Source organism: Bison bison, unplaced genomic scaffold (assembly GCF_000754665.1).
Source record: "Bison bison bison isolate TAMUID 2011002044 unplaced genomic scaffold, Bison_UMD1.0 scf7180017864224, whole genome shotgun sequence".
Classification (NCBI taxonomy): Eukaryota; Metazoa; Chordata; class Mammalia; order Artiodactyla; family Bovidae; genus Bison; species Bison bison.
In genome coordinates, this window is record NW_011494796.1 from 2,425,187 (window position 1) to 2,450,653 (window position 25,467).

At 40.5% G+C, this 25,467-nt stretch overlaps 1 protein-coding gene and 1 pseudogene across 1 annotated transcript in view; one reads left to right on the top strand and one right to left on the bottom strand.

Moving 5' to 3' along the window:
• GABRG3 (gamma-aminobutyric acid (GABA) A receptor, gamma 3) overlaps nt 1-25,467 on the top strand; it is an 831,633-nt gene that overhangs the window by 53,778 nt on the left and 752,388 nt on the right. Inside the window, exon 3 of the mRNA XM_010845850.1 lies at nt 8,325-8,392. Coding sequence (XP_010844152.1) covers nt 8,325-8,392 — 68 coding nt within the window. The remainder of the gene's footprint in view (nt 1-8,324; nt 8,393-25,467) is intronic.
• LOC104992824 lies at nt 14,925-16,013 on the bottom strand (annotated as a pseudogene).

Consider the following 25,467-nt stretch of genomic DNA (forward strand, 5'->3'; position numbering starts at 1 on the left):
CTATAATAGTGACTCATCGTCTAAATTCTCTTGCACTAAGCTATGTCAGATGCTTTTGCATGGACCTAGGGTCTTGGCAAAAATGTAATATTAACAAGTTTGCACATTCTATGAACCTCTTACCCAAATCCTTTCATCCACCCATCCTTATAACCTAATATTCTCCAAGCTGGAGAAGAGCATTTGAAAACACATCTCCATTGAGATCATATAGATTAAGTTAATATAAGCCTCGGAGACAGAGTATTTGGACTTTTCAAAGAGCCTGAAAAGATTATTTGTGATAGTAATGGTGGTGGTGGTAAGCTCGCACTAAAGTCATTGTTCCCCAGAATCCCTTTAAGCTTCATTACCAAAGTTAAGTCTCTGGGAGGTTGAGAGTGAAACTCTGGGAGTTTGTGTCTGTGAGGCTGCAGAATCCTCTATAAGTCACTTCCTTAATCATGTTTTAGCTTCCTGTCCTTAAATGGAAATAAAAATAGTGTTATATAGTAATTAAATGAAAAATTCTTACTATAGTGCCATTTAATATGTATTAACAAACTTTCGTCTGTGGGCGTCAGCAGAAGGATGGGAGGAAGTACTTACAGGGAAGTTGACGATGGAGTGGGGGAGTCAATCTGCCTCATGCATCACCTTGCCCTGGGGGACTCTCAGTTCAAGTAAAGGAAGTGGGCAGTAAGGTGGAGGGACCAACAGCAGATGAGCCCCACTCCCTTTCTTCAAAAGCAGAGGAAGACTGGAAGAGATATTCCCAGTATTTGAAGAGCACTTCTATTTAACCTTCGTGGGCATGAGAGTTGGTATTATTTATATCTCTTTTTTCTATTCATTTGTTGCAATGTAAAGTTTTCTATCTGTATATTTAAATTTATGAAAAGTAAAACTTTTAGAGACCAGAATGACATTTAGGCATAAATATTATTTGAAAGAATGACAAATGCAAGATGTTGGCTTTCTTTTGTGTATAATTTTAGAGACCACCCCCCACCAGAAGCCAAAGCAAAAAATTAACTGAGTAACTACTATTTACTTGACAATAGTCCAACCACTCACTCTGAGCCCCCTTCATAAATTGGGTTCTGCCATCGGCTCCTCTTTGATACGGGGAGAGTAAGGCACAGAGATCTTAAGAAGCTTTTCAAGATTATGGAACTGGTTAGAACAGAGCCACTTTTCAGGCTGATGGCCAGGCAGTGTTCTCCCCTGCCTATTGCCCACGTAGCACAACTGCTCAGCGTTCTTTGGGGTCTCCATTCCTCACCCCTACTGTTGCCAGTCTGGAGTAGCTCATTAGGATTGCCTTCTGTGGACAGCTACAGTCACTGCACATCACAGTTCTGTCCCTGTCAACACTGACCAGCTCTATATTCTGCCTAAATTGTGTCTGTCATTGTCTATTTCTTGCTTATTTCTAAGTGAATATGAACGGTGTGTTCTCCCAATGTCACTTTCAGCTTTTCCACTTTCAGTGAACTAATGTAAGTTCTGATATAACAGATGCCTATTTTCAGCAATGTCTTGTCTTAGATGGTCTCTTATCAGCCTTTTGCCCATCTGACCACTTGAGTCAGCCAGTAATGACTGTCAGTTTCCAACAGACCTTAAAGAATTAGTCTTCCTGTTGCAGTATTTAATTTCATGTGAACATTTAACATGTAAATTCCAAGTAAATATGATAACTTAAAATCATGATTTTCTATATATAGAGTACATGATACTAGGTATAGAAAACGTTAAGGTCTGCATAAAAACTATTAAACTGATAAATGAATTCAGCTAGGTGGGAGGATATAAGATTAATATACAGAAATCTGTTGCATTTCTTTATACTAACAATGAAACATAGAAAGAGAAATTAAAAAATAATTCTGTTTAAAATTGCACCAATGAAATAACTTCAAGACCTGGAGGAATAAGTCACCCTCCTCCCCACAGATACATCAAAAATTCATCTGCATATGGAGCAACTCCTACAGGACATGTTCAGAACACTGGCAGAAGATCCCAGACTTCCACAAAAGCAAGCCAATCTCCTTAGAATGAGGTAGGGCAAAATATAAAGATAAAAAAGAGACAATATTCTGAAAGAGTTTCAGAAGGATAGGCATTAGCTCTTCTCTAAATATTTGACAGATTACACCTGTGAAGCCATCTGGCCCTGGGCTTTTGTTTTAGGGGAGATTTTTTTTTTTTTTAATTAAAAATTGTTTTGATTTCAGTGCTTGTAATTGGCTTGTTTATAATTTCCATTTCTTCCTGGTTCAGTTTTGGAAGTTTTAATTTTTCTAAGAACCTCTCCATTTCTTCCAGGTTGTCCATTTTATTGGCATATCATTGCCTGTGGTAGTCTCTTATGATCTTTTGTATATCTCCGTTGTCTGTTCCTCTCTTTTTAGCATTTCTAATTTTGTTGATTTGATTCTTCTCCCTTTTTTTCTTGATGAGACTGGTTGTTTGTCAATTTTGTTTATCATCTCAGTGAACCAACTTTTAGCTTTATTCATCTTTACTACTGTTTCCTTAATTTATTTCTGCTTTGATCTTCATGATTTCTTTCCTTCTGCTAACTTTGGAGTTTTTTGTTATTCTTTTTACAGTTGTTTTACGTGTAAAGTTAGGTTGTCTATTTGATGTTTTTCTTGTTTCTTGAGGTAGGATCATATTGCTATAAACTTCCCTCTTAGAACTGCTTTTGCTGTTTCCCATAGGTTTTGGGTCGTCAGGTATTCATTGTCATTTGTTTCTAGGAATTTTCTTTCCTTTTCTATTTCTTCATTAACCTGTTTGTTATCTATAAAAGTATTTTTTAATCTTCATGTGTTTGTGTTTTTTACAGCTTGTTTTCCTGTTATTGACATCTAGTCTCATAGTGTGGTCAGAAAAAATGCTTTGTATGATTTCAATTTTCTTAAATTTACTGAGGTTTGATTTGTGACACAAGATGTGGTCTATCCTGGAGAATGTCCCATGTGCACTTGAGAAGAAAGTGTATTCTTTGGCATTTGAATGGAATGTTCTATTAGGTCCGTCTGGTTTGATATGCCATTTAAGGCTTATGTTTCCCTATTAATTTTCGATTTTGATGATCTGTCCATTGGTGTAAGTGGTGTGTTAATGGAGATTCCTTAAAACAAACAAACAAACAAACAAACTAGGAACAAAGTTATCCTATTACCCAGCAATCCCACTACTAGGCATATACCTTGAGGAAGCCAAAGTTGAAAAAGACACATGTACCCCAATGTTCATTGAAGCACTATTTACAGTAGATAGGACATGGAAGCAACCTAGATTGGTCATTGACAGATGAATGGATAAAGAAGCTGTGGTACATATATACGATGGAATATTACTCAGCCATAAAAAGGAACACATTTGAGTCAGTTCTAATGAGGTAGATGAACCTAGATCCTATTATACAGAGTGAAGTAAGTCAGCAAGAGAAAGACAAATATTGTATATTAATGCATATATATGGAGTCTAGAAAGATGATACTGATGAACCTATTTTCAGGGCAGCAGTGAAGATATAGACGTAGAGAACAGACTTATGGACACAAGGCAGAGGGAGGAAGGAGAGGATGGGACTAATGGGGAGAGTAGCATGGAAACATATACACTGCCATATGTAAATAGATAGCCAGTGGGAACTTGCTGTATGCCTCAAGTAACTCAAACTGGGGCTCTGTAATGACCTAGAGATGTGGGATGGGGTGGAAGGGGGGAGGGAGGTTCACGAGGGAGGGAACATATATATACCTATGGCTGATTCATGTTGATGTATGGCAGAAACCAACACAATATTGTAAAGCAGTTATCCTTCAAATAAAATAAAATACGTTTTTATAAAAAAGGGGAAAAGAGGGGAAAAGAAGAGACAGAGTCTTTCAGGATGAGAACCTGTGCCCTGGGGAGGGAGTTGTGGAGAAGGAGGAAAATTTTCCATACACTGGGAAAGCCCCTCACAGGTGAGGACAGGAGGGAGCTTTGGAACCTCAGAGGGGAGCACAACAGTGATTTCCCCAAAGGCAAAATGGAGAGAATTCATCACAGACCTCATTGCTGAACAGCATTTCCTAGCTGAGAAGCAGCTCAGATGCTTGAACCCAAGGCAGAAGTTAGGGGCAGGGTGCCAAGGCTCACGCTCAGGTGTCAGACCCCAGGGAGAAGACCAGTATTGGTTGCTTTGAGGATCCTTTAACGGGGCTAGTATGATACAGCTGAGGGAGTCCAGAGAAAAGACTGGGCATCCCAGACAGACAAGATAACATTGTCGACAGGACACTCTAACTCCTTGCATTCAAAGATGGTGGCTGTGCCCCAGAAACTGCCAAAACCTGCAAAACCAGTAGGGGCACCAGCGGTGGAATTAGACTTGACTGTAGTTTAGTGTCCCAGAGTGGGAAGCATAAGCCACTGCTGCTGCTAAGTCGCTTCAGTCATGTCTGACTCTGTGCGACCCCATAGACGGCAGCCCACCAGGCTGCCCCGTCCCTGGGATTCTCCAGGCAAGAACACTGGAGTGGGTTGCCATTTCCTTCTCCATGAGAAGGTTCAGGATTGGGCAAAGAACAGCAACCAAACAAAAATCCGCATTGGTATTGTGGCAGAGGCAAGTAGAAAGTATAGTCCCTGTAATTCCTCTTTGGGTGCCGTCAGTCTTTCGAGGAAACAAATGTGGTTGACTCTTAGCAAAACTTACCCTAGGCAGCTCTGCAGTGTTCATTTATGTTGCACAGGTTATGAGAATGATTCTTCTCAAATATACAAATTCTGAGTTTTTAGGAAATAGTGATTTCCAAATAGAATTGCATGACAGAATTTCCAAATAGATTTCCAAGATAGAAATGAAATGAAAACTTGAAAGCAAATTCATTTTTGAACTAAATGCAGAGGACTCAACTCCATCAGTCCTATTTTATGCTCTTCTTCAATAGAATCTGTTCCTTTTCACTCAGAAAATTGCCATCCCTTCTCCCCTCATTCCTGACTTTCTTGCATCTGTGTAACCCTTCATCCTTCTCCCAACTACCCAGAGCTTAATGTTTTTAAAAAATTTCTGGTAAAATGCACATAAATTTGCGATTTTAACCACTTTCAAGTGTGCAGCTCAGTGGTATTTAGTACATTCAGATTATTGTGCAACTATGACCACCATCCATCTCTAGAGCTCTTCATTTTGTGTAGCTGAAACTGTAGCCTTTAAGCACTGACTTTGCATTGTCTCTGCCTTCCAGCTCTTGGCAGCCCCCATTCTCCCTCCTACCTCTGTGAGTTTGACTACTGTAGTTGCCTCATATAAGTGGGAGCACAGTGTGTCTGTGATTGGCTAATTTATGTTTTTTAAAAATTTAAATAGCAGTCATCATAATGGATACGAAGCTGTTTTGATTTGCCTTTCCCCAGTGACTAATAATGTTAAGTATATTTTCATGTGCCTATTGGTCATTGTTTGTCTCTTTTGCCTTAAGTCCTTTACCCATTTTTAAGTCAGGTTCTTTTGCTTATTTGTTGTTGAGTTTTGGGAGTCTTTTTTATTTTTTGGATGTCAAACTTACAACATACATGATTTCCAGATGTTTTTTCCCATTATACAGGTTGCCTGTCCACTGTGTTGGGCTTCCTATGTGACTCAGTGGTAAAGAATCTGCCTGCCAATGCAGGAAATGCAGTTTTGATCCCTGGGTCGGGAAGGTCTCCTGGAGAGGGAAATGGCAAACCACTCTAATATTCTTGTCTGGGAAATGTCATGAATAAAGGAGCTTGGCAGACTACAATCCATGGACCACAGAAGAGTCAGACATGACTTAGCAAACAAACAACAACAACAACAGCAATCCACTATGTTAATTGTGTCCTTTGATGCAAAAAAATATAAACTGAACTTTTTAATCTTGATGTAGTCCAGTTTATCTTTTTCTTTTATTGCCTGTGCTTTTGGTGTCATATATAAGAAATCATTACCAAATTCAGTGTCATTAAGCTTTTCTCCTGTGTTTTCTTCAAAGAATTTTGTAGTTTCAAACCATCCTTTTGGTTTCTGATCCATTTTGAGTTAATTTTTCTATATTGTGTAAGGGTTCGACTTCATTTTTTTGCTTGTGGGTATCCAGTTTACATAACACCATTTGTTGTAAATACTTTTTCCCCACTGAATGGTCTTGACATGCTGTTGAAAATCATTTATTATGGCTTAATCTCTAGTCCTTGATTTGTAAATCTTGAGCCTCCTGTGGCCGCCCTGTTTCCTGAGTACCACTGTCAGGGCCACATTCCTAGATTCTTTTTACTTTAGCATGACACTGCTTAAAGGAGAAGTTGCTTAAAACAGCTTTTCTCCCAGGTTTTGTGTGTGTGTGTGTGTGTTTTCCAAACTCTTCACTTAAAACCTTTATTATACTATTGCACTTAATACTTATTTGATACTTCCCGCTTCAAGTTGTTAAGGCTTTACATCTGTAGATCCTTTTTATTTAATAAGATTAAAAGCTCTGGAAACCTAAAGTCTGGTAAATACCATGAAACAACCAGAAAAAATCTCTTGCAAAAAGTAGGTCCTCAACTGACTGACTTAACACAACCTTTGTATAACATTAATAAGGTTATGCAGCATTTGGAGACAGAATATTTGCTGAATCCAATTAAGTTGAAGAAAGATGCTACTTGCTGTTCAAAGTAGTTAGCAAAGCTCAGTTTAAAATGCTGAATAGTCCTTTAACAAAATTTAAACACTATGTGCATAGTTCATAGAATCATATTGGGGTGTTTTCCAAAATGCCAACAGCTCTGAAGCTAACATGACTTGGTTGTGCTGACAGAATAGTTGACTCCAGTTCATTATCATTATTTTTATTTTCATGAAGGTCTGAATAACATGGCTCAGGCTGTAGACTGCTGGGTATGTAATTGAACAACAGACTTGAGCTGACAGGTGCCACTCATCAATGATTACTTATTTAGCAAAACTGGAGGAAGCTTATTGTAATAATTGCTGATACAAACACTCTTGTTTCCGTAGAAATACCTTGCTTATATGCAGAGGTTCAGGAGTCTTATTTATGTTCCTCCAGGCCAGAAATGGAGAAGGCAATGGCAACCCACTTCAGTACTCTTGCCTGGAAAATCCCATGGACGGAGGAGCCTGGTAGGCTGCAGTCCATGGGGTCATGAAGAGTCAGACACGACTGAACGACTTCACTTTCACTTTTCACTTTCATGCATTGGAGAAGGAAATGGCAACCCACTCCAGTGTTCTTGCCTGGAGAATTCCAGGGATGGGGGAGCCTGGTGGGCTGCCATCTATGGGGTGGCACAGAGTCAGACACGACTGAAGCGACTTAGCAGCAGCAGCAGCAGCAGAGCAGAAATACTCTGAAATTGGTGTTCTTCTCCCCGTACCAATCAGTTGCTTAGTGCTGGGGAAAGGAAGCCACCTCCTTTCTGGTGGCACAGACCCCTGACTTGGAGTTTGTTTCGGGAATCTCATTACTGGTCTTTCAAGTTCCATTTCTGCCAAGGAGAGGGGAACTGATTTTCTTTAAGGTTAAATGAGCTAATTTTACCTCTGATGCACAGTTAGATATTACAGTTTTTTGTTGTATGAATTTTACTACCTCATAGTTGGAATGGTAATTCCTTGATTTACTGAAGTGTTATTCTTTTCTGAGTTGCAGAATTTGAAATCTGTGATATGCGTATGTGTCTTTACGTAATAATGATAACAATGAACATTTCTTAATCTCTTCTGGTATATGTATTCTCCAGATCTTTGCTTTGAGTTCCACCAAAGTAATGGATAAATAACTTGAATTGTCCCTGATATTACTCATTGTGTGGGTGTGTATTAGTTGCTCAGTCGTGTCTGACTCTTGGTGACTCCATGGACTATAGCCCACCGGGCTTCTCTGTCCATGGAATTCTCCAGGCAAGAATACTGGAGTCGGTTCCCATTTCCTTCTCCAATATTACTCATTACTTAGGTTTGATTTCATAGCATAACTTTGACATTTCTTATGTGATGTCTTATATTTAACCTTTTTATGTTTTCTCTGTCGTATAATCAGCTAAACAAAGACTTTTAGAGTATCATAGTCATCTGTCACTGGCAACTTGCAGTGTATAAATATCCTGTTTTTTCACAATTAAATTTACTAACTGTAAGAATCCTTCATCATTTAAAAATTGTAACTGCCATGCAGGTCCCAAAGAAAAATCCACCACTTTTCCGTATGCTGTTGAGCTGTCAGTGTGTGACTCAGAGGAAGTTGAGGCGCGCTTTCTGGCACAGAGTATTAACTAACATACCTGTGTTTTCTCCACAGTAAAACCCACTGTAATTGATGTTGACATCTATGTTAACAGCATTGGTCCTGTGTCATCGATAAACATGGTAAGAAGCTTCTTTTCTGATCTGACGGTCTTTGTATCAGTTCTTGCTTACGCTCTTATTGTGGATTTCTGTTTGAGATCTATCATGCAAGTTTAAGTTCACAATTGACTTCTTATATATGTAGCATTTATTGAAAGTTTAAACACTGAAAGTGGTAAAACTCAAGGAATAGAGATTGTGACATCAGTAGTGATTAAAAAGTATCTCATCCTATGTTTTTCTCTGGATATATGCCCAGGAATGGAACTGCAGGGTCTTATGATAGCTCTATGTTTAGTGTTTTAAGGAACCTCGATACTGTTCTCCATAGTGGCTGTACCAGTTTACATTCCCATCCACAGGAGGAGGAGTCTCTTCTCTCCATACCCTCTCCAGATTTACTGTTTGTGGATTTTTTGATGATGGCCGTTCTGGCTGGTGTGACGTCACACCTCATTGTGGTTTTGATTTGTATTTCTCTAATAACTAGTGATGTTGAACATCTTTTCATGTACCTCTTGGCCATCTGTATGTCTTCTTTGGAGAAATGTCTGTTTAGATCTTCTGCCCATTTTTTGAGTGGGTTGTTTGTTTTGATGCTGTAAGTGTCATGAGCTGTTTGTAAATTTTGGAGACTGATCCTTTATTAGTAACATCATTCACAAATATTTTCTCCCAATTTGTGGGTTGTCTTTTGGTTTTGTTTATTGTTTCCTTTGCTGTGCAAATCTTTTGAGTTTAAGTAGGTCCCATTTAAAATTTTTGTTTGTATTTCCATTATTCTGGGAGATGGATCAAAAAACGTATGTTGCTGTGGTTTATGTCACAGAGCATTCTGCCTGTGTTCTCCTCTAGCAGTTGTATGGAGTCTAGTCTCACATTTAGGTCTTTAATCCATTGGAGCTTATTTTTGTGTATGGAGTTAAAGAATGATCTATTTTCATTTTTTTACATGTGGCTTTCCAGTTTCCCCAGCACCATTTGTTGAAGAGACTGTCTTTTCACCATTGTGTAGTCTTGCCTCCTTTGTCATAGGTTAATGGACCATTAGTGCATGGTATTATTTTAGGGTTTTCTATCCTATTCCATTGAAATGTGTTTCCATTTTTGTACCAGAACCATATTGTCCACCCGCATTTTGTCCGCGCGTTGTTTACTGTATGTAAATTTCCAGGTGATATTATGTGCAGTTGTGCAGTCATTGGCTATGTCTGACCTCATTAAAACTAGGGATGAATATAAATGACAGCTTTTAAATTTTAGTTCATTTTTTCAAGGACCAAAAGACCTGCCTTTCAGTGTTTCTCAGGAAAGAATCTGAGAATACTCAGCTTATACTTCTGTCTTCCTGGGGGTAAATAAACAGGAAAAAGAAAATATGGGGTCAAGTACATGTGTGATTTCCCTGAATAAAATTTTAGTATATTTTCACATACTTATAAGCAAAAAGGCTCCCGAAGTAACTGTTTATAGTGTAGAAGTCCTTTCCTGTACAGAGTGCTTGGCTCTTAGGAAGGTGCTGGAATGTTGGAATCCACTAGTGTCAGGGTCCCCTCACAGGCACTGTGGGCCAGAGCGGGCCTCCCTGACCAGAGTGTGCAGATTCTAGGAGCAGGCCCTTGCTCTGCAGGCCAGTGACCTAATGCTGGGCTCGTCCTGTGCTTCCCTGCTGCACAGTGGCTCCTGGATTCAGGGGATGCATGATGCTGAAGGGGGATTGCATAATGCCAGCTAAAGAAGCCTTCCTTTCATTGCAGAGTTCTGTGGATGGAAATAATCCTTCCAAAATTCATAGCAAAATTGTTTCTTTTCATTGCCTGGTATTAAAAGTGCTCATCTTTTCTCTGATGATAGAAAGGTTCCATGTGGGGCTGAAATTCTATTTATGGGTCACTCACTTAAAAAAAATCCCCTATGTCATCCACACAGTGGAGATGGACCACTAGCAAAGAGGGGAAATGAATAAAAGAAGATTCACCCTACACAGATTGTGAAAGGTAAACTGTGACTGCAAACTGTGCCTTTCCGTGATTCAGTAGTCAGTCTCTCAGGGTTTCCTGTTCCGGAATTGTATTTACTTGTATTAGTTCCGTAATGCTTTATTCAGACACTGCTTTATGTGTAACGCTAAAACAGAATGCCTCCAAAGATACATAGTCATAAAACTGTTTTAGGAACAGTTGCTTGTATTTGCATATCTAGGGCTTTTCATGAACTCCTGCCACCTTGAGATCTACTTTGTGCCCGGAATCAGTCTTTGCTGCTGGAGTTGATAGACTTCTCTTTGTGAAAATCATAGGCTGCAGAGGAAGCTAAAAATAAGTGACAGTCCCCACAGGGTGATAAGGGCTCTGCTAATGGCCAGCACCCCCTTGGAAGGCCCACTGCAGGTGGGTTAGATTTCTCTGATGAGGGCTTTTCTGCCTGAGGTGAAGCTGCTAGGCAGGGCTCGGACAAGGTGGGACAGATGGGAAGTCGGCAGGAAAAAGCAGGATGGCAGATACGTGACGTGACTGGGGACCAACTGACTTGATGTTTGAAGCCATGGGGTTCATGGGCTAGGAAACTGTGGGGACTGAGATTCGGAGGCCGTGCGTGCTGAGAGTTTCAGCCTTCCCTCAGCTTTCCCTCAGCTCTGCCCTGGACAGACCCTGCACTGGGGAGCGTGTGGACACTCCCATTTGAGTAAGTGCAGGTCTGACTTCACGAGAGATTAGCTCAAATCCAGATTCATGAACAAGCCATCCTGATGCCCAGGGGGTCAGAGCAAAGACAGATTCACTTTCCTGAAGGAGGGAATGTGCAAAACCCCTGAGGGAGGTTTCAGAGGCCTCAGGAGGCAAGGGCTTCCTTTTTTTAAATTTAGATTTTTAGTTGTGAAAAGACATTTTTAGGTTCACATCAAAGTTGAGAGGAAGGTGCAGAGAGTCCCTATATTCTCCCTGCCTCCATTCATGCATGGCCTCCCCAACTGTGAAAACATTTGTTACAATCAGTAAACCCACATTGATACGTCATCATCACCCAGAGCCCAGGGTTTACATTAGGAGTCCCTCCTGATGTTGTACATCTGTGAGTTTGGACCAATCTGTAACAACATGTTTCAACCATCACAGTATCATGCAGAGTAATTCCACTGCCCTAAACATTCTCTCTGCATCTGCTTCCTGAAGGTTGAGTACTTCCAGCCTTTGTTTTCCTAGCTCTATGCTTAGAAGTCAGAATGACAGAGGGCTTCTTCTCACATTGCCACGTACATCACATTTACCCACTGTATCTATGAAAGCAAATGATACAGTTTCAAAAGTATTATAAAGTGCTTTAATGTGGACCTCATGAAAAAGAAAAGCAATTTAAAAGTGGTGAACTGACTGTTGAAGTGGGAATTGGGGATTGAGTCAGCAATAATAATAGAAAAAAGAATATGAGAGAGACCAAAACAAATTAAAAAACACATTGTGGGAGAAAGGCACAATTTAGAGATGTGTACAGGATTTAACGATGGACATTTTTATTGCAGTTTTGACCATAGCTAAATCCTGATAAATTTATGACTTCCTCTAACTATTCATTTAACACTCAAGGAAAGAGAGAATACGATTTCTTCCTCTTCTTCCTTTTTTCCTTCCAGCTTTTCTGCTTCTTTTATTGATATTATTCATACTGAAGTTCCAGTCTCAGACATTCTCCTCCCTGCTAAATACAATGAAGTTGCATTCAGTCACTTCCTTAACAGAATGTTTTCCATTGTCTTGTCTCTCCTGGAGTTGTTTATGCTTTTTCTAGTTACAGAGAGATTATAAACGATTCAGATGGGTTGAAGAGAACCTTTTTCTATTTTTCTGTAAGCTTCAATCACATCCTCTGTCTTTGTCTTTGTGGCAATTTTAGCATATCTAAATGTGCACAGTTCCTCATAGAATTACCCATGATTTGTTTCAAATAAATCATTTCAAAATTTGTTTCAATTGTTTCCTTGTATGGAAGCTGCATATAAGGGAGCTTGAGAGTTTATTTTTGAGAATATTTACCATAAGACACCTTACTGGAATGGAACAAAGAAAACTGCTGTTTTGATGCCTCCTCCGTGCTATCAGCCTGTCTTGTGTGATCTTCTGTGAGGTCACGGTAGAGAAGATACTGCCTTTCACACTTATTTGTGAGGAGGAGCTGGAGCTGACCGGATGGAGATCCTGGAGCAATGTTTCTGACTCCAGCCCACTCTGTCTGTGGTCATCAGAACATGCAGCAGCGACACCTATAGAGCTACAGCTCGGGCTTGAAACTTGAGATGGAAAGGGCTCAAGGGTGAGTCTGATGCTGGGATGATTTTCCTTTTATTAAAAATACTAATAGACTTTGTTTTTAGAGCAGTTTAAAATTTTTCCCAGCTCATTGAGATATAGTTTATGTATAATATTACATAAATTTAAGGTGATTGTGTATATATATGTATTGTAGAATAATTGAAACAGTAACATTAGTTCATACTTTCATTGCCGCACATGATCATTTTTTTGGTGTGGGTGATAAAAATTTTAAGATCTACTCATTTAGAAACTATTAAGTATATAATAACTATATTGTTAACTGTAGTCACTGTGCTATATATTCTATCCCTGGGACTCACTTATCTTAATTCTGGAAATTTATACACTTCAACCAACATTTACCCATAAGTACCCCCTGCCATCCCTGGAAACAATGGATCTGCTCTGTTTTTATGATTTCTGGTTTAAAAGATTCTACATATAAGTATGATCATAGAGTATTTGTCTTACTCTGACTTATTTCATGTGGCATAATTTTAAATGAGATGGCTGGATGGCATCACTGACTGGATGGACATGGGTTTGGGTGGACTCCAGGAGTTGGTGATGGATAGGGAGGCCTGGTGTGCTGTGGTTCATGGGGTCGCAAAGAGTCGGACATGGCTGAGTGACTGAACAGAACTGAACTGAATTTGTTTTTTTTAAATTCTGAGACAGTTTATTTAAAACCAAGAAATCGAGTAAGACTATTTTTAGAAAGAATATTGGTAAACATAAAAGGCCTAGGGCTCTTCAACACTGAGGCCTGAAACAAACTAGTAAATAGTAGCTAGCAACCTGGGAGGAAGACTTTGAGGTCCAATTCCAGAATACAGTTAAGAAAGACAGGAGAAAAGCAACTGTCAATTATCACTGTTACAGAAGTAAAATGAAAGCTAAGGATGAACCACTGGCTTAGCAATGACATCTGTTAATTCTAACAGCAACAGCTTCCTTAACAGTGGAGTGTAAAAAAAAGTGTGAAAGAGAAAAAAGCCCAACTGCGATAGATTCAAGCAAAAGTAAAATTACGTGCAAGAAATATAGCTAACTCTTTCGAGCTTTGCTATAAGCTTGAATAGGGGTGTATCTGGAAGGGCAGAGGACTTACTTGTATGCTGAGACTGGCAGAGGAATAATGAAAAAGGTGAGAACTGATGGAGCCAAGAACAGAGGGTAGAATCTGATGCTTCTATGTCTGACTCTGCGCCCCCACGGACTGCAGCACACCAAGCATCTCTGTCCTTCACTATCTTCCAGAGTTTGCGGATTCATGTCCATTGAGTCAGTGACAGTATCTATCTCATCTGCTGCCACCCGCTTTCTCCTTTTGCCCCCAGTCTTTCCCAGCATGAGGCAGGGTGGAAATAACAGGAAATTCTGAGGTTCTTACTCTCAAGAAGCAAGGCCATCAGCTGAACTGAGAATGAAAAATTAGAGATTTGAGCGGAGAAGGTATAGAACAGAATGGGTGAGTGACTAGGAAACAGTGGATAGCAGACGAATGCCCACTTAATAGGAGACCAATAACCTGTTTCTCTACTTGTCTAGCCAACTTCAGCTTGACCATTAAGGTTTTCAGGGGGGGATTTACCTCTAGAGAACAGAAGACAGCATTTATATTTTTAAAAGACAAACCCACAAAAACCTAAACGGCAATATGCTCTTTTCTTTCCACTGCGGGGTTTAGGACAGTGGTTCACAAAGTATGGTTCCTTGTCACCAGAGTCACCTGAAAATTTGCAAACTGCAGACTTGCAGACTTCATCCTAGATCTACATCAGAAATTCTGGGAGCAAGGCCCTGCAATGTTTTAATAAGCCTTTCAGAGATTTGAGAACCACCTTGGCTTCCCTGGTGGCTCAGATGGAAAAGACTCTGCCTCCAGTGCAGGAGACCTGGGCTCAGTCCCTGGGTTGGGATTATCCCTAAAGGCTATGGCAATATCCCTATTCCAGTATTCTTGCCGAAGAGTCAGATACGACTGAGTGACTTTTGCGTTCAAAACTTCAACCATGTAAAGAAAGGGTTTCCTTTTATTCACCATCTATAATACTTCCAGACCATTCCTGCTTAAAATAGATCTTAGCCTTTCTTGGCTACTTAGTAACTAAATAAAATACACACAAAAGGTAAGAAAATTTCACCACAAATCAGAACATCTTAAAAAAGCTGTCAGGTTATTTAAAAAGAATGATCAGGGAAAAAAATACCACAAATAAGATCTTTTATTTGTCACCATTAAGAGTCTGCATTTTAAACTGATTCTTGGACTGATGGCTCGTATCCATCAGCTCGTTCAACTTTAGCACCTGTCTCATCCCCGGTAGCTTTTCCAGAACTACTACCTTCACCATGTAGCTCCATGAGTTTTCCCAATTCAAATTTGGGCTTCTTCAGCATTTTTACTTTTCTAACAAAGACATCATGGAGTGGATAAATAGATTGGCAAGCCTTTTCTATGTCTTTTCCAATGCTATCTGGAATCAATTTATTGACCACCTCTTTAAAGTCATTTGTCTGCACCTCTCAGGTCATGATTTCCATCATCTTCTTGCGGATCTGGTGCACCTGCTGGTGCTGGGCGTAAGAAGTCTTCTGAATCTGATTGTTGCGCTTTTTAGTAAAACCCACACTGAACAGACGAAGCAAGTAACCATCGGTAGTCTTGACATCAATGTGAGCTTCAGTCATGGTCTGCCATCTTTTGACCATGGAGCACACTTTGTCACGGGTAAGATCCATACCCAGAGAAGGCAATGGCACCCCACTCCAGTGCTCTTGCCTGGAAAACGCCATGGATGGAGGCGCCTGGAAGGCTGCAGTCCATGGGGTCGCTGAGGGACGGACACGACTGAGCGACTTCACTTTCACCTTTCACTTTCACACATTGGAGAAGGAAATGGCAACCCACTCCAGTGTTCTTGCCTGGAGAATCCCAGGGACGGGGGAGCCTGGTGGGCTGCTGTCTGTGGGGTCACACAGAGTCGGACACGACTGAAGTGACTTAGCAGCAGCAGATCCATACCATGAAAATTAGTCAGGCAGTTTTTGCCCTGAACATCCTCAGTAATTAGCTTGAATTTTCTAAATGCTACTTCATCATTCTGCAGATCAGCAAGACTCATTTCAAAAACACGACCTTTGAGGCCATCAGATGTGATTTTGGTTCCTTGAGTTCTCGTGACCAATGTTTTCCCACTATTCCTTATATTGAACATAGCTGGTGCTCTCACATCATACCGATCTTTTTTAGAAAATGGGTCAACCACTTTCTTCTTGGCTCCCTTTTTGCCTCCTTTCGTAAGGCACCTGTTCTTGCTGACCGCCATGGTGCCGCTCAGAGAGCCAAAAGGGGTAAATTTTAAATTTACAAAAAACCGAGTGGGAATCACAGAGTTCTCATATACTTCTACATGCACATACACAAACACACATGTTCCTCGTATTATTATCTTGCCATTACTGTGGTGCATTTTGTTGTGAGTGATGAATGGATATTGACACATTATTATTATGTGAAGCTCATAGTTTACATGAGGGTTCACTTTGGTGGTGTTCCTTCTATGGATTTTCACAAATGTATGATGACATGTATAATGTACTCACCATAACTGTACTGTATAGAGTATTTTCACTGCCCTGAATATCCTCTGTTCATCACTACTCTCCATTTCTTTAAATATTGCTTCAGTAACCTTCTATTTCTCTCTTTTCATGTTCTAGGGCTCCAGTCCTGTGACCATTAAGGATTTCTCCCAAGTCCCATTTGTCCCTTATGCTTATGGTTTTATTTCCATCCCTTTGATCTCCATGTTTCAATCAGTGGACATATTTCAATCTACCTTCAGTTCACTTGAGTCGCTCAGTCACGTCCAACTCTTTGTAACCTCATGGACTGCAGCACGGCAGCCTTCCCTGTTCTTCACCAACTCCTGGAGCTTACTCAAACTCATGTTAATTGAGTCGGTGATGCCAAACAACCATCTCATCCTCTGTCGTCCCCTTCTCCTGGTGCCTTCAGTTTTTCCCAGCATCAAAGTCTTTTCAAATGAGTCAGTTCTTCACATCAGGTGTCCAAGCTATTGGAGTTTCAGCTTCAGCATCAGTCCTTCCAATGAATATTCAGGACAGATTTCCTTTAGGATGGACTGGTTGGATCTCCTTGCTGTCCAAGGGACTCTCAAGAGTCTTTTCCAACACCACAGTTCAAAAGCATCAGTTCTTTGGTGCTCAGCTGTCTTTGTAGTCCAACTCCCATATCCATACACAAATACTGGAAAAACCATAGCTTTGACTTGATGGACGTTTGTTGGCAAAGTAATGTCTCTGCTTTTTAATATGTTGTCTAGGTTGCTCATAGCTTTTCTTCCAAGGAGCAAGTGTCTTTTAATTTTATGGCTTCTGTCATCATCTGCAGTGATTTTGGAGCCTCCCAAAATAAGGTCTCTGTTTCCATTGTTTCCCCATCTATTTGCCATGAAGTGATGGGACCAGATGCCATGATCTTAGTTTTTTGAATGTTGTGTTTTAAGCCAGCTTTTTCACTCTCCTCTTTCACTTTCATCAAGAGGCTATTTAGTTCTTCTTTGCTTCCTGCCATAAAGGTAGTGTCATCTGCATATCTGAAGTTATTGGTATTTCTCCCAGCAATCTTAATTCCAGCTTGTGGTTCATCCAGCCTGGCACTTCCCATGATGTACTCTGCATATAAGTTAAATAAGCAAGGTGACAATATACAGCCTTGACATACTCCTTTCCCAATTTGGAACCAGTCTGTTGTTCCATATCCAGTTCTAACTGTTGCTTCTTGACCTGCATACAGATTTCTCAGGAGGCAGGTAAGGTGGTCTGGTATTCCCATCTCTTTAAGAATTTTCCACAGTTTATTGTGATCCACACAGTCAAAGGCTTTCGTGTAGTCAATAAAGCAGGAGTAGATGTTTTTCTGGAACTCACTTGCTTTTTCGATGACCCAACAGATGTTGGCAATTTGATCTCTGGTTCTAATTTGGCCAGACATCAAAAGGAACCAGAAGAACCAGAAGAGATCAATCTACCTTGCAGCATTGTAAGTCACTCCTCATGTGTCCCTTATCTGTTCAAGCCATCTATTGAGTTTTTTATTTCTTGAAATTTTATTTTATAAATTAATATAGAGTGATTTAACTTTTTCAGTATATAGTTTCATGACTTTTAAAATCTGTATAAATTTATGTACCTACAACAGTCAAGATAGAGACTGTTGTAAGTCTCTGTCCCAAAAGCTCCCTCACACTTTCTGTTAACAGTCGCAACTGACCCTCACCTAAATACTTGGCAACCACTGATTTGTTTTCTCACACTTCAGTCTTGTTTTTGAGAATTCTATGTAAATGGAATCACATAATTAGTGATATTGGTTCCTTTGAAACTGGTTCCTTTCACTCAGTGGATTTAAGATTCATCCTCTTTTAATGCTTTTAGCAGTATTTTTTTATATTATTGCTGAGATACTGAGTAGTTATGTAGTTATATTAGTAAGGGTTCCAGAGAAATAAAATCAATAGGATATATACATATATATATATATATATATATATACGCACACATATATAATCATATCACATCATATTATAATCCCTGAAGGGAAAGGCAACATGTTTTACTGAGTCCACCAACTCAAATGCTAATATTTCATCTGAAAACGCTTTCACAGATTCACCTAAGAATAATGTTTAGCTAAAAATCTGGGTATCCCATGATACAGTCAGGTTGACACATGAAATTGACCACCAAAGTATTTTTCGTTTCTAAAATTTTAGTTTGACAGTTTCTCGTAGATGTGTGGTCTCTGATGGATTTCTCCCTCTTACAGTCCTTTTTTGGGACAGACTAATCATTAAATTCACAGCTGATGGCTGCAGTATCTGGCCTTCTAAGGTGCCATTTCTGTTGTCTCTTTGGTTGCTTGGCCCCGTGTTTTTGTGTCTCCTTGATTATGTACAAAAGTTGTAGAGACTTCAGTCAGCATTCCCTCTGTGTCTGGAGGTCACTACTGTTGTGGGGGCTATTTTGCTGTCCAGCTGAGGCTCAGCTGGGCTCTGGTTCCAGTCTACCCTGCCCCCAGTCTTAGGGATAGCTCTGCAGGAGTCCCAACTGACGGCTTGGGTTGCTTCCCAAGGCAGCTTCAAAGTGCTCCAAAATTCTAATTTTTATATTTCTGACAGCATAAAATGGCTGGAAATTCTGCTCTTCTTTTTAAGCCATCTCTTACCGTGCAGCTTAGTCTGTGAGCGTGTTGAGGGAAACCCCCGGCCTTTGGGCCCATTTCTTTGCCATCCCCCGTCTCTGAAGGCTTGCCCCTCCTGGCTGGGCTGCTTGGCTGCCCCAGACTTGGCCTCTGCTCCAGCTCTGCCAGGTCCCGTGCTCCTCGCTGCCACTCCACCGGCTCCTGCTGCCCACAGGAGGCAGGTTCTAGGGAGAGGGGCTAAGTCCTGGCCCTGCTGCCCCTGCCGTCTTGGTGTTGGACCTCTTCAAATCAGTTTTTAAATGTTTATTTTATCCAGCTTTTCTGTTTTTGCTTTGTGAGAGTATTGGTCTAGGACAAGCTTTCCCATCATAGCCACACACCTTTGATTTAAAATTTTCTTTAGATGGAATAAGGTTTGATTTCTAATAGTTGAAAAGGAAATAATTTGGAGCCATGAGTTAAGCCCAGAGGAAATTTTCATTTTCATCAAGAACTTCATTGAACAACATGTCCACCATTTTGTTCCACTACCTTCTGCCATTTTCAGGCAACTTCATGATTCCATCTTCCCAAAACTTTTAATCTTTTTGAGCAAACAACTGTTCCATGTACTTTTTATAGTCTTCCAGAGGATTGAAATTTTTTTCATTAAGATAATTTGTAAAGACCGAAATAAATGGAAGTCTAAGATGTGATGTCTGGTAAATATGGTGAGTGACTCAGAACTTCCCAGCCAAGCTGTAACAGTTGTTGTCAGGTCAGCAGAGAAACATGCAGTCTTGCGTTATTCCTATGAACGTCTGTGTTTTCTGTTGACTAATTCTGGACGTTTTTCATCAAGTACTGCTTAGAGTTGGTCTGATTGGGTGCAGTACTTGTTGGAATGAAGCATTTGATTTTCCAGAAGGAGCTCATAATAGAGGACTCTCTTCCAGTCTTACCGTATTCCTTCTTTGGATGACGACTGGCCTTCGGTGTAGTTGGTGGTAGTTCATTTCGCTTGCCCCCAATCTCTTCCATTCCACATTATTGTACAGTATCCTCTTTTCATTGCCTGTCCCAATTTGTTTTAAAAGCAGAACATTTTTCTTACACTTAAGTACAGAGTTGCATGTAGAAATACAATCAAGAAGATTTTTTTTCACTTAACATATGTAGAACCCAAACATCAAAGCAATTAACAGACTCAAACACGTACAAATGATTTTCAACAGTTGATTTGGATATTCTGAGTTGTGTCAGCTATCTGCTGCATGGTATAATGTTGATTGTTCTCAATTAATATCTAGATTTGATCACTGTCAACTTAAACGGGTCTACCAGGCTGTGGAGCATTGTCCAACAAGAAATCTCCAGCACGAAACTTTGCAAACCACTTCTGACCCATTCAGTCAGTCAACAGCACCTTTTCTGTATGCTGCACAAATCTATTTTTTGCATTTCAGTTGCATTTTTCCCTTTCTTGAAATAATAAAGCATAATATACCAAAATGTTTCTTTTTTCTTCCCTGTTCAGTATTAAAATGGCTACACAAAAATTCACTAATTTTGATAAGTTTTTTTAAGTGCATGCTGATATGACAGCTGTCATGATAGTCTAACAAAATTGTTTCAAATGAAGTTAAAGACAGCTAAGCACTATAGAGCCATCTTATGGGAAAACCAAGCAAACTTTTTGGCTAACCCCATATTTATATATATTTATAAAGTGTGTGATTTTGAGATTTGGTTCATCACTAGATGTAAAGCCCTTTTCCAGTGTAACAGCAGTAGAAATAATAGTGTGTATCTTAAAATATACACATTATTAAATAAACCAATAGAATATGTTGAAAGAGCCACACAGTATAAGTGTAAAAGATTTCTGAAACTTAAAAAAAATTCCCAAGAATGAGAAAGAAGGTGGTATTTAAAGGCTTTAAAAACTAGTAAAGGCTTTTTAAACCAGAGATCTAGTGAACCCGTCTGTAGCAGGTTCCCATTTTACTGTGAGCCCTTGAAGGCCAACACCTACAGCTCTTTTTGGCCCCCTGGGACTCAGTTGAAAGGCCCTTATGAGTGTCTGTCAAATGAATGAATGAATAAAAGTCATCTTCCCTTCTGCCTGTCTACATATGTACCCACTGTGCATCCTTGAGTGTTAATGTGCACATCCTGCATACCCATACGCTTCCCACATCTTAGGTTACATTTTCATTAATGAATAGGTCTTGCTCTAATTGTATTAGTTAACACCTGCCTTGCTATAATTGTATTAGTTAACAGTTTTTCAGTGCTTCCATTGCTGCAAGAGTTTAATCCTGACAATAAACTTATGGAGGCTATTGATATCTTCAGCCAAGTTTATGGCTAATAGAGCTTAAGGTGTAGGACCCTTACGTCCTGTCTCAAAGACTGCATCTGGAAAGATGATAGAGCAGACACCCATACTTTAAAGGAAATCAGTGGGAGCTATGCTAATAGGCATGTGCACGCGAGAGAGTGTGTGTGTGTGCTCAGTCATGTACGAATCTTTGGAACCCCATGGACTAAAGCCCACCAGGCTCCTCTGTCCAGGAAATTTTCCAGGCAAGAATACTGAAGTGGGTTGCTGTTTTCTAATCCAGGGAATCTTCCTGACACAGGGATCAAACCTGGCTGTCTTGTATCTCCTGCATTGGCAGGTGGATTCTTGACCACGGGCCGCTTGGGAAGCCCATGCTAATGGGCTTGTCAGTGTAAAACTAGTGCATTTTAAACAGACTGTTTTTCCTCTTTTGTTTATCCTCCCGTGTCTTGGAACTTTTCACTACTTTATACAGAATGTCTTAAAATGCCTTGTTGCATGGAGCAGTCATGCCCCTTTGTGAGTGAATGTGAACTTTTCAGCAATTCAAGCACACTGCAACAGCTCTCGTAACTTCAAAATTTCTGTTGTCAATTGCGATCTTGCACACCAACTCCATCAGATGTGTGGGTAGCTTATTTTTCTTTTCCTCTTGAACTTTTTTCATTCTGCTGGTTATTTCTCAATTGATATTCCTCATTCCCCATAGTATGGGCTATATCATGAACCACTGAAAAGAGCACCATCTTTAAGTTTAATGTAAAAACTATTTTCTGAAAGGGAGGGCTCCTCAGCCCTGCCAACTCAGAGTCATATGTTGAAGTCTTTCCCCCCATACATTAGAATGTGAACTTATTTGGAAATAGAGTCAATTTAATTAATTAAATTAAGTTTAATTAATTAAGATGAGGTCATACTGGAGAGGGTGGCCCTAAACTGATATGACTGGTGTCTTTATAAAAAGGAGAAGTTTGGAGACAGACATGCGCATGAGAACACCATGTGGAGATGAAGGCCAAGGAATACCAAGAGTTCTACGAGCCAAGGAATACCAAAGATGGGCAACAAACCAGCAGCAGCTGGGAGAGAGGCCAGGACTAGATTCTCCCTTATGGCTCAGATGGAGCCAACTCTGCTGACATCTTGATGTTGGACGTCAGCTTCCAGGTTCTAAGATAATAATTTCTGTTGTTCGAACCACTGAGTTTTAGGTGCTTTATTATGATAGCCCTAGCAACCAAACACAGGGTCTGTCCCCTTATTTTGCAGTTCAAGCCATTTTTGGGTCACTTTTCACGTGGCGCTGACCTGATGCTGGATGTAACTCACCCAGGGCCCTCGCCCTTTCCTGGGACTCAGTGGCCGAGCAGGCTCTGCATGCAGGTTAGGGGGACACTCCCTCTTTGTCCGGCTGCTCTGCTGGTTAGGTTCTGTTTCATACTGTTCCCCTAGTCTCAGAACAGCCTGGCAACTGAGGGATTCCTGTTCTGCTTGGAAGCGAGAACGTGAAACGCATCCACACAAAGAGAATGAGTGGAAGCAGAGCTTGAATCCGAGGCTGATCTGGGGCTGTGAATGCCACTTCTTGAATTTCCTGCACTGTTGACTTGTTCTGGAAGGGCCACGCTGGGTCCGTAACCATAACCAGGCTGACAGCTGTTTTCAGTTCCCAGTTGGTGAGGCTTCCTCAGTGGTTGTGAGGGCTGTTGAGGAGGAACAGTGAACAGGACCCAGGGCTGGGAAGACCTAATGCAGAAGAGAAAGGAGTGCTCCCTTCCAGGGAGATACCCGCTGGGTCAGGTCCTTCTGACCACTGTACCCCATGTCGTGACTAGGGATTGTGAGTCCCAAAGTCAAGATGAGCCCCACATGTGTGAAAAGATGCTGCTGCTGCTGCTAAATCACTTCAGTCGTGTCCGACTCTGTGTGACCCCATAGATGGCAGCCCACCAGGCTCCCCTGTCCCCGGGATTCTCCAGGCAAGAACACTGGAGTGGGTTGCCATTTCCTTCTCCAACGCATGAAAGTGAAAAGTGAAAGTGAAGTTGCTCAGGCAAGTCTGACTCTTTGTGACCCCATGGACTGAAGCCTACCAGGCCTCTCTGTCCATGGGATTTTCCAGGCAAGAGTACTGGAGTGGGTTGCCATTGTTTTCTCCTGAAAAGATGCTAATCATTGTTAATTATTAGAGACATTTAAATCAAAACTGCAATGACCTTACACCAGTCAGAATGGCCGTCATTAAAACATCTAAAAATAACAAATGGTAGAGAGGGTGTGGAGAAAAGGGAACCCTCCTTCACTGTTGGTAGGAGTGTAAATTGGTTATAGCCACTGTGGAGAGCAGTATGGAAGTTACTTAAAAAACTAAAACTGGAGTTACCATATGATCCAGCATCCTCACTCTTGGGTATATATCCAGACAGGACTCTAATTTGAAAAGATACACGCACCCCTGTGTTCATAGCAGCACTGTTTCCAGTAGTCAAGACATGGAAGTAAATGTTCATCAAGAGATGAATAGTTAAAGAAGATGTGTATATATACAACGTAATATTACTCAGTCATAAAAAATGAAACAGGCCATTTGCAACACATGGATGGACCTAAGGATTATCATACTAAGTGAAGTGAAGCCAGAAAGACAAAAATACCATATGACACCACTTAACATGTGGCATCTAGGATATGACACAGATGAACTTATCTACAGAAACAGACTCATGAAGAAAAGACTTGTGGTTGTTAATGGGGAAGGGGGACATTAGATTGGGAGTTTGGGATTAGCAGTTGCAAGCTATTGTATGTAGAATGGAACAACATGGTTCTAGTGTGTAGCACAGGAAACTATTCAATGGAGAAAGAATATGAAAAAGAATATATACATGTGTATATGAATCACTTTGCTGTGGAGCAGAAATTAACAACATGCTGTAAATCAAATGTACGTCAATGAAACAAATTCTTAAAAAGAGGAGTGTCACATATTATGGCACCCCCATAACCGCTGTGACCGGGGCACCTCCTCATGAATGATAACCGCTTGTTTCCAACTCTGTACCTCTGAGAATTGTAAGTCGGAGGGCACAGATCAGTGTTCTCTCATCACCTGACCTAGCACAGATGTATGACCCACAGCAGGCTTCCAGTCAAGGCCTGGGGTGCTGAGGACCAAAGAGGAGGGAACGGGGCAATCTGAGAAGCAGCTTAATGGGACTGATGGGAAGCAGTGGAGGCGGAGGTCTTGGGGGCAGGACCTTTAACACCTTGGTCTCTAGCACACCCTGTTGTCTGAACAGCGCTGGGCACAGACAGTGCATGCCTGTGTTGCCTGGACGTGCGCACCTTTATTATTTGATTCACGTTTGAAAGGCCCATCGTCGTAGGGTACTTTCTCACCTCTGTGCCTATTTTTCCTTTCAGTTTTGTTGAGACATAATTGACATACAGCCGTGTATAAGTGTGAGGTGTAGAACATAATGATTTGACTTAATGTACACCATGGAATGATGATCACAGTATATTTCATACACATCCATGTTCTCATACATATACAATTAAAGGAAAAAAAGTTTCCTGTGATGAGAACTCTTAGCATGTAGTCTCAACAACTGTCATATACAACTCACAGCAATGTTAGTTATATTAATCCTGTTGTACATTACATTCCAAATATTTACTTAGCTTATAACAGGAGGTGTGCAATTTTGATCCAGTTCCCTCTTCCCCGCCCACCTCATCTCTGGTAACCAGAGATCTGATCTCTTTTCTGAGTTTATTTCTGAAGTGTATTTGACCTACAATACTATGTTAGTTTCTACTATGCACCCTAGTGAGTTGATATTTCTATACATTACCAAATAATCACCACGATAAGTCTAGTTACTGTCATCATACGTAAATATTAAATTAGTACTGGATGTATTCCCTACTCTCTATGTTTCATCACTGTGGTTCACTTATCTTGTAACTGGAAATTTGTGCCTCTTAATCTCCCTCGCCTATTTCCCTCATCCCCAAGCCCCCTGCTCTCCAGTAACAACCTGTTTGATTTCCATCTATAACTCTGTTTTTTTTTTCTTTTATTTTTTAACTTTACAATATTGTATTGGTTTTGCCATATATCAACATGAGTCCACCACAGGTATACACATGTTCCCCATCCTGAACCCTCCTCCCTCTTCCCTCCCCGTACCTTCCCTCTGGGTCATTTGTTTTGTTATGTTTG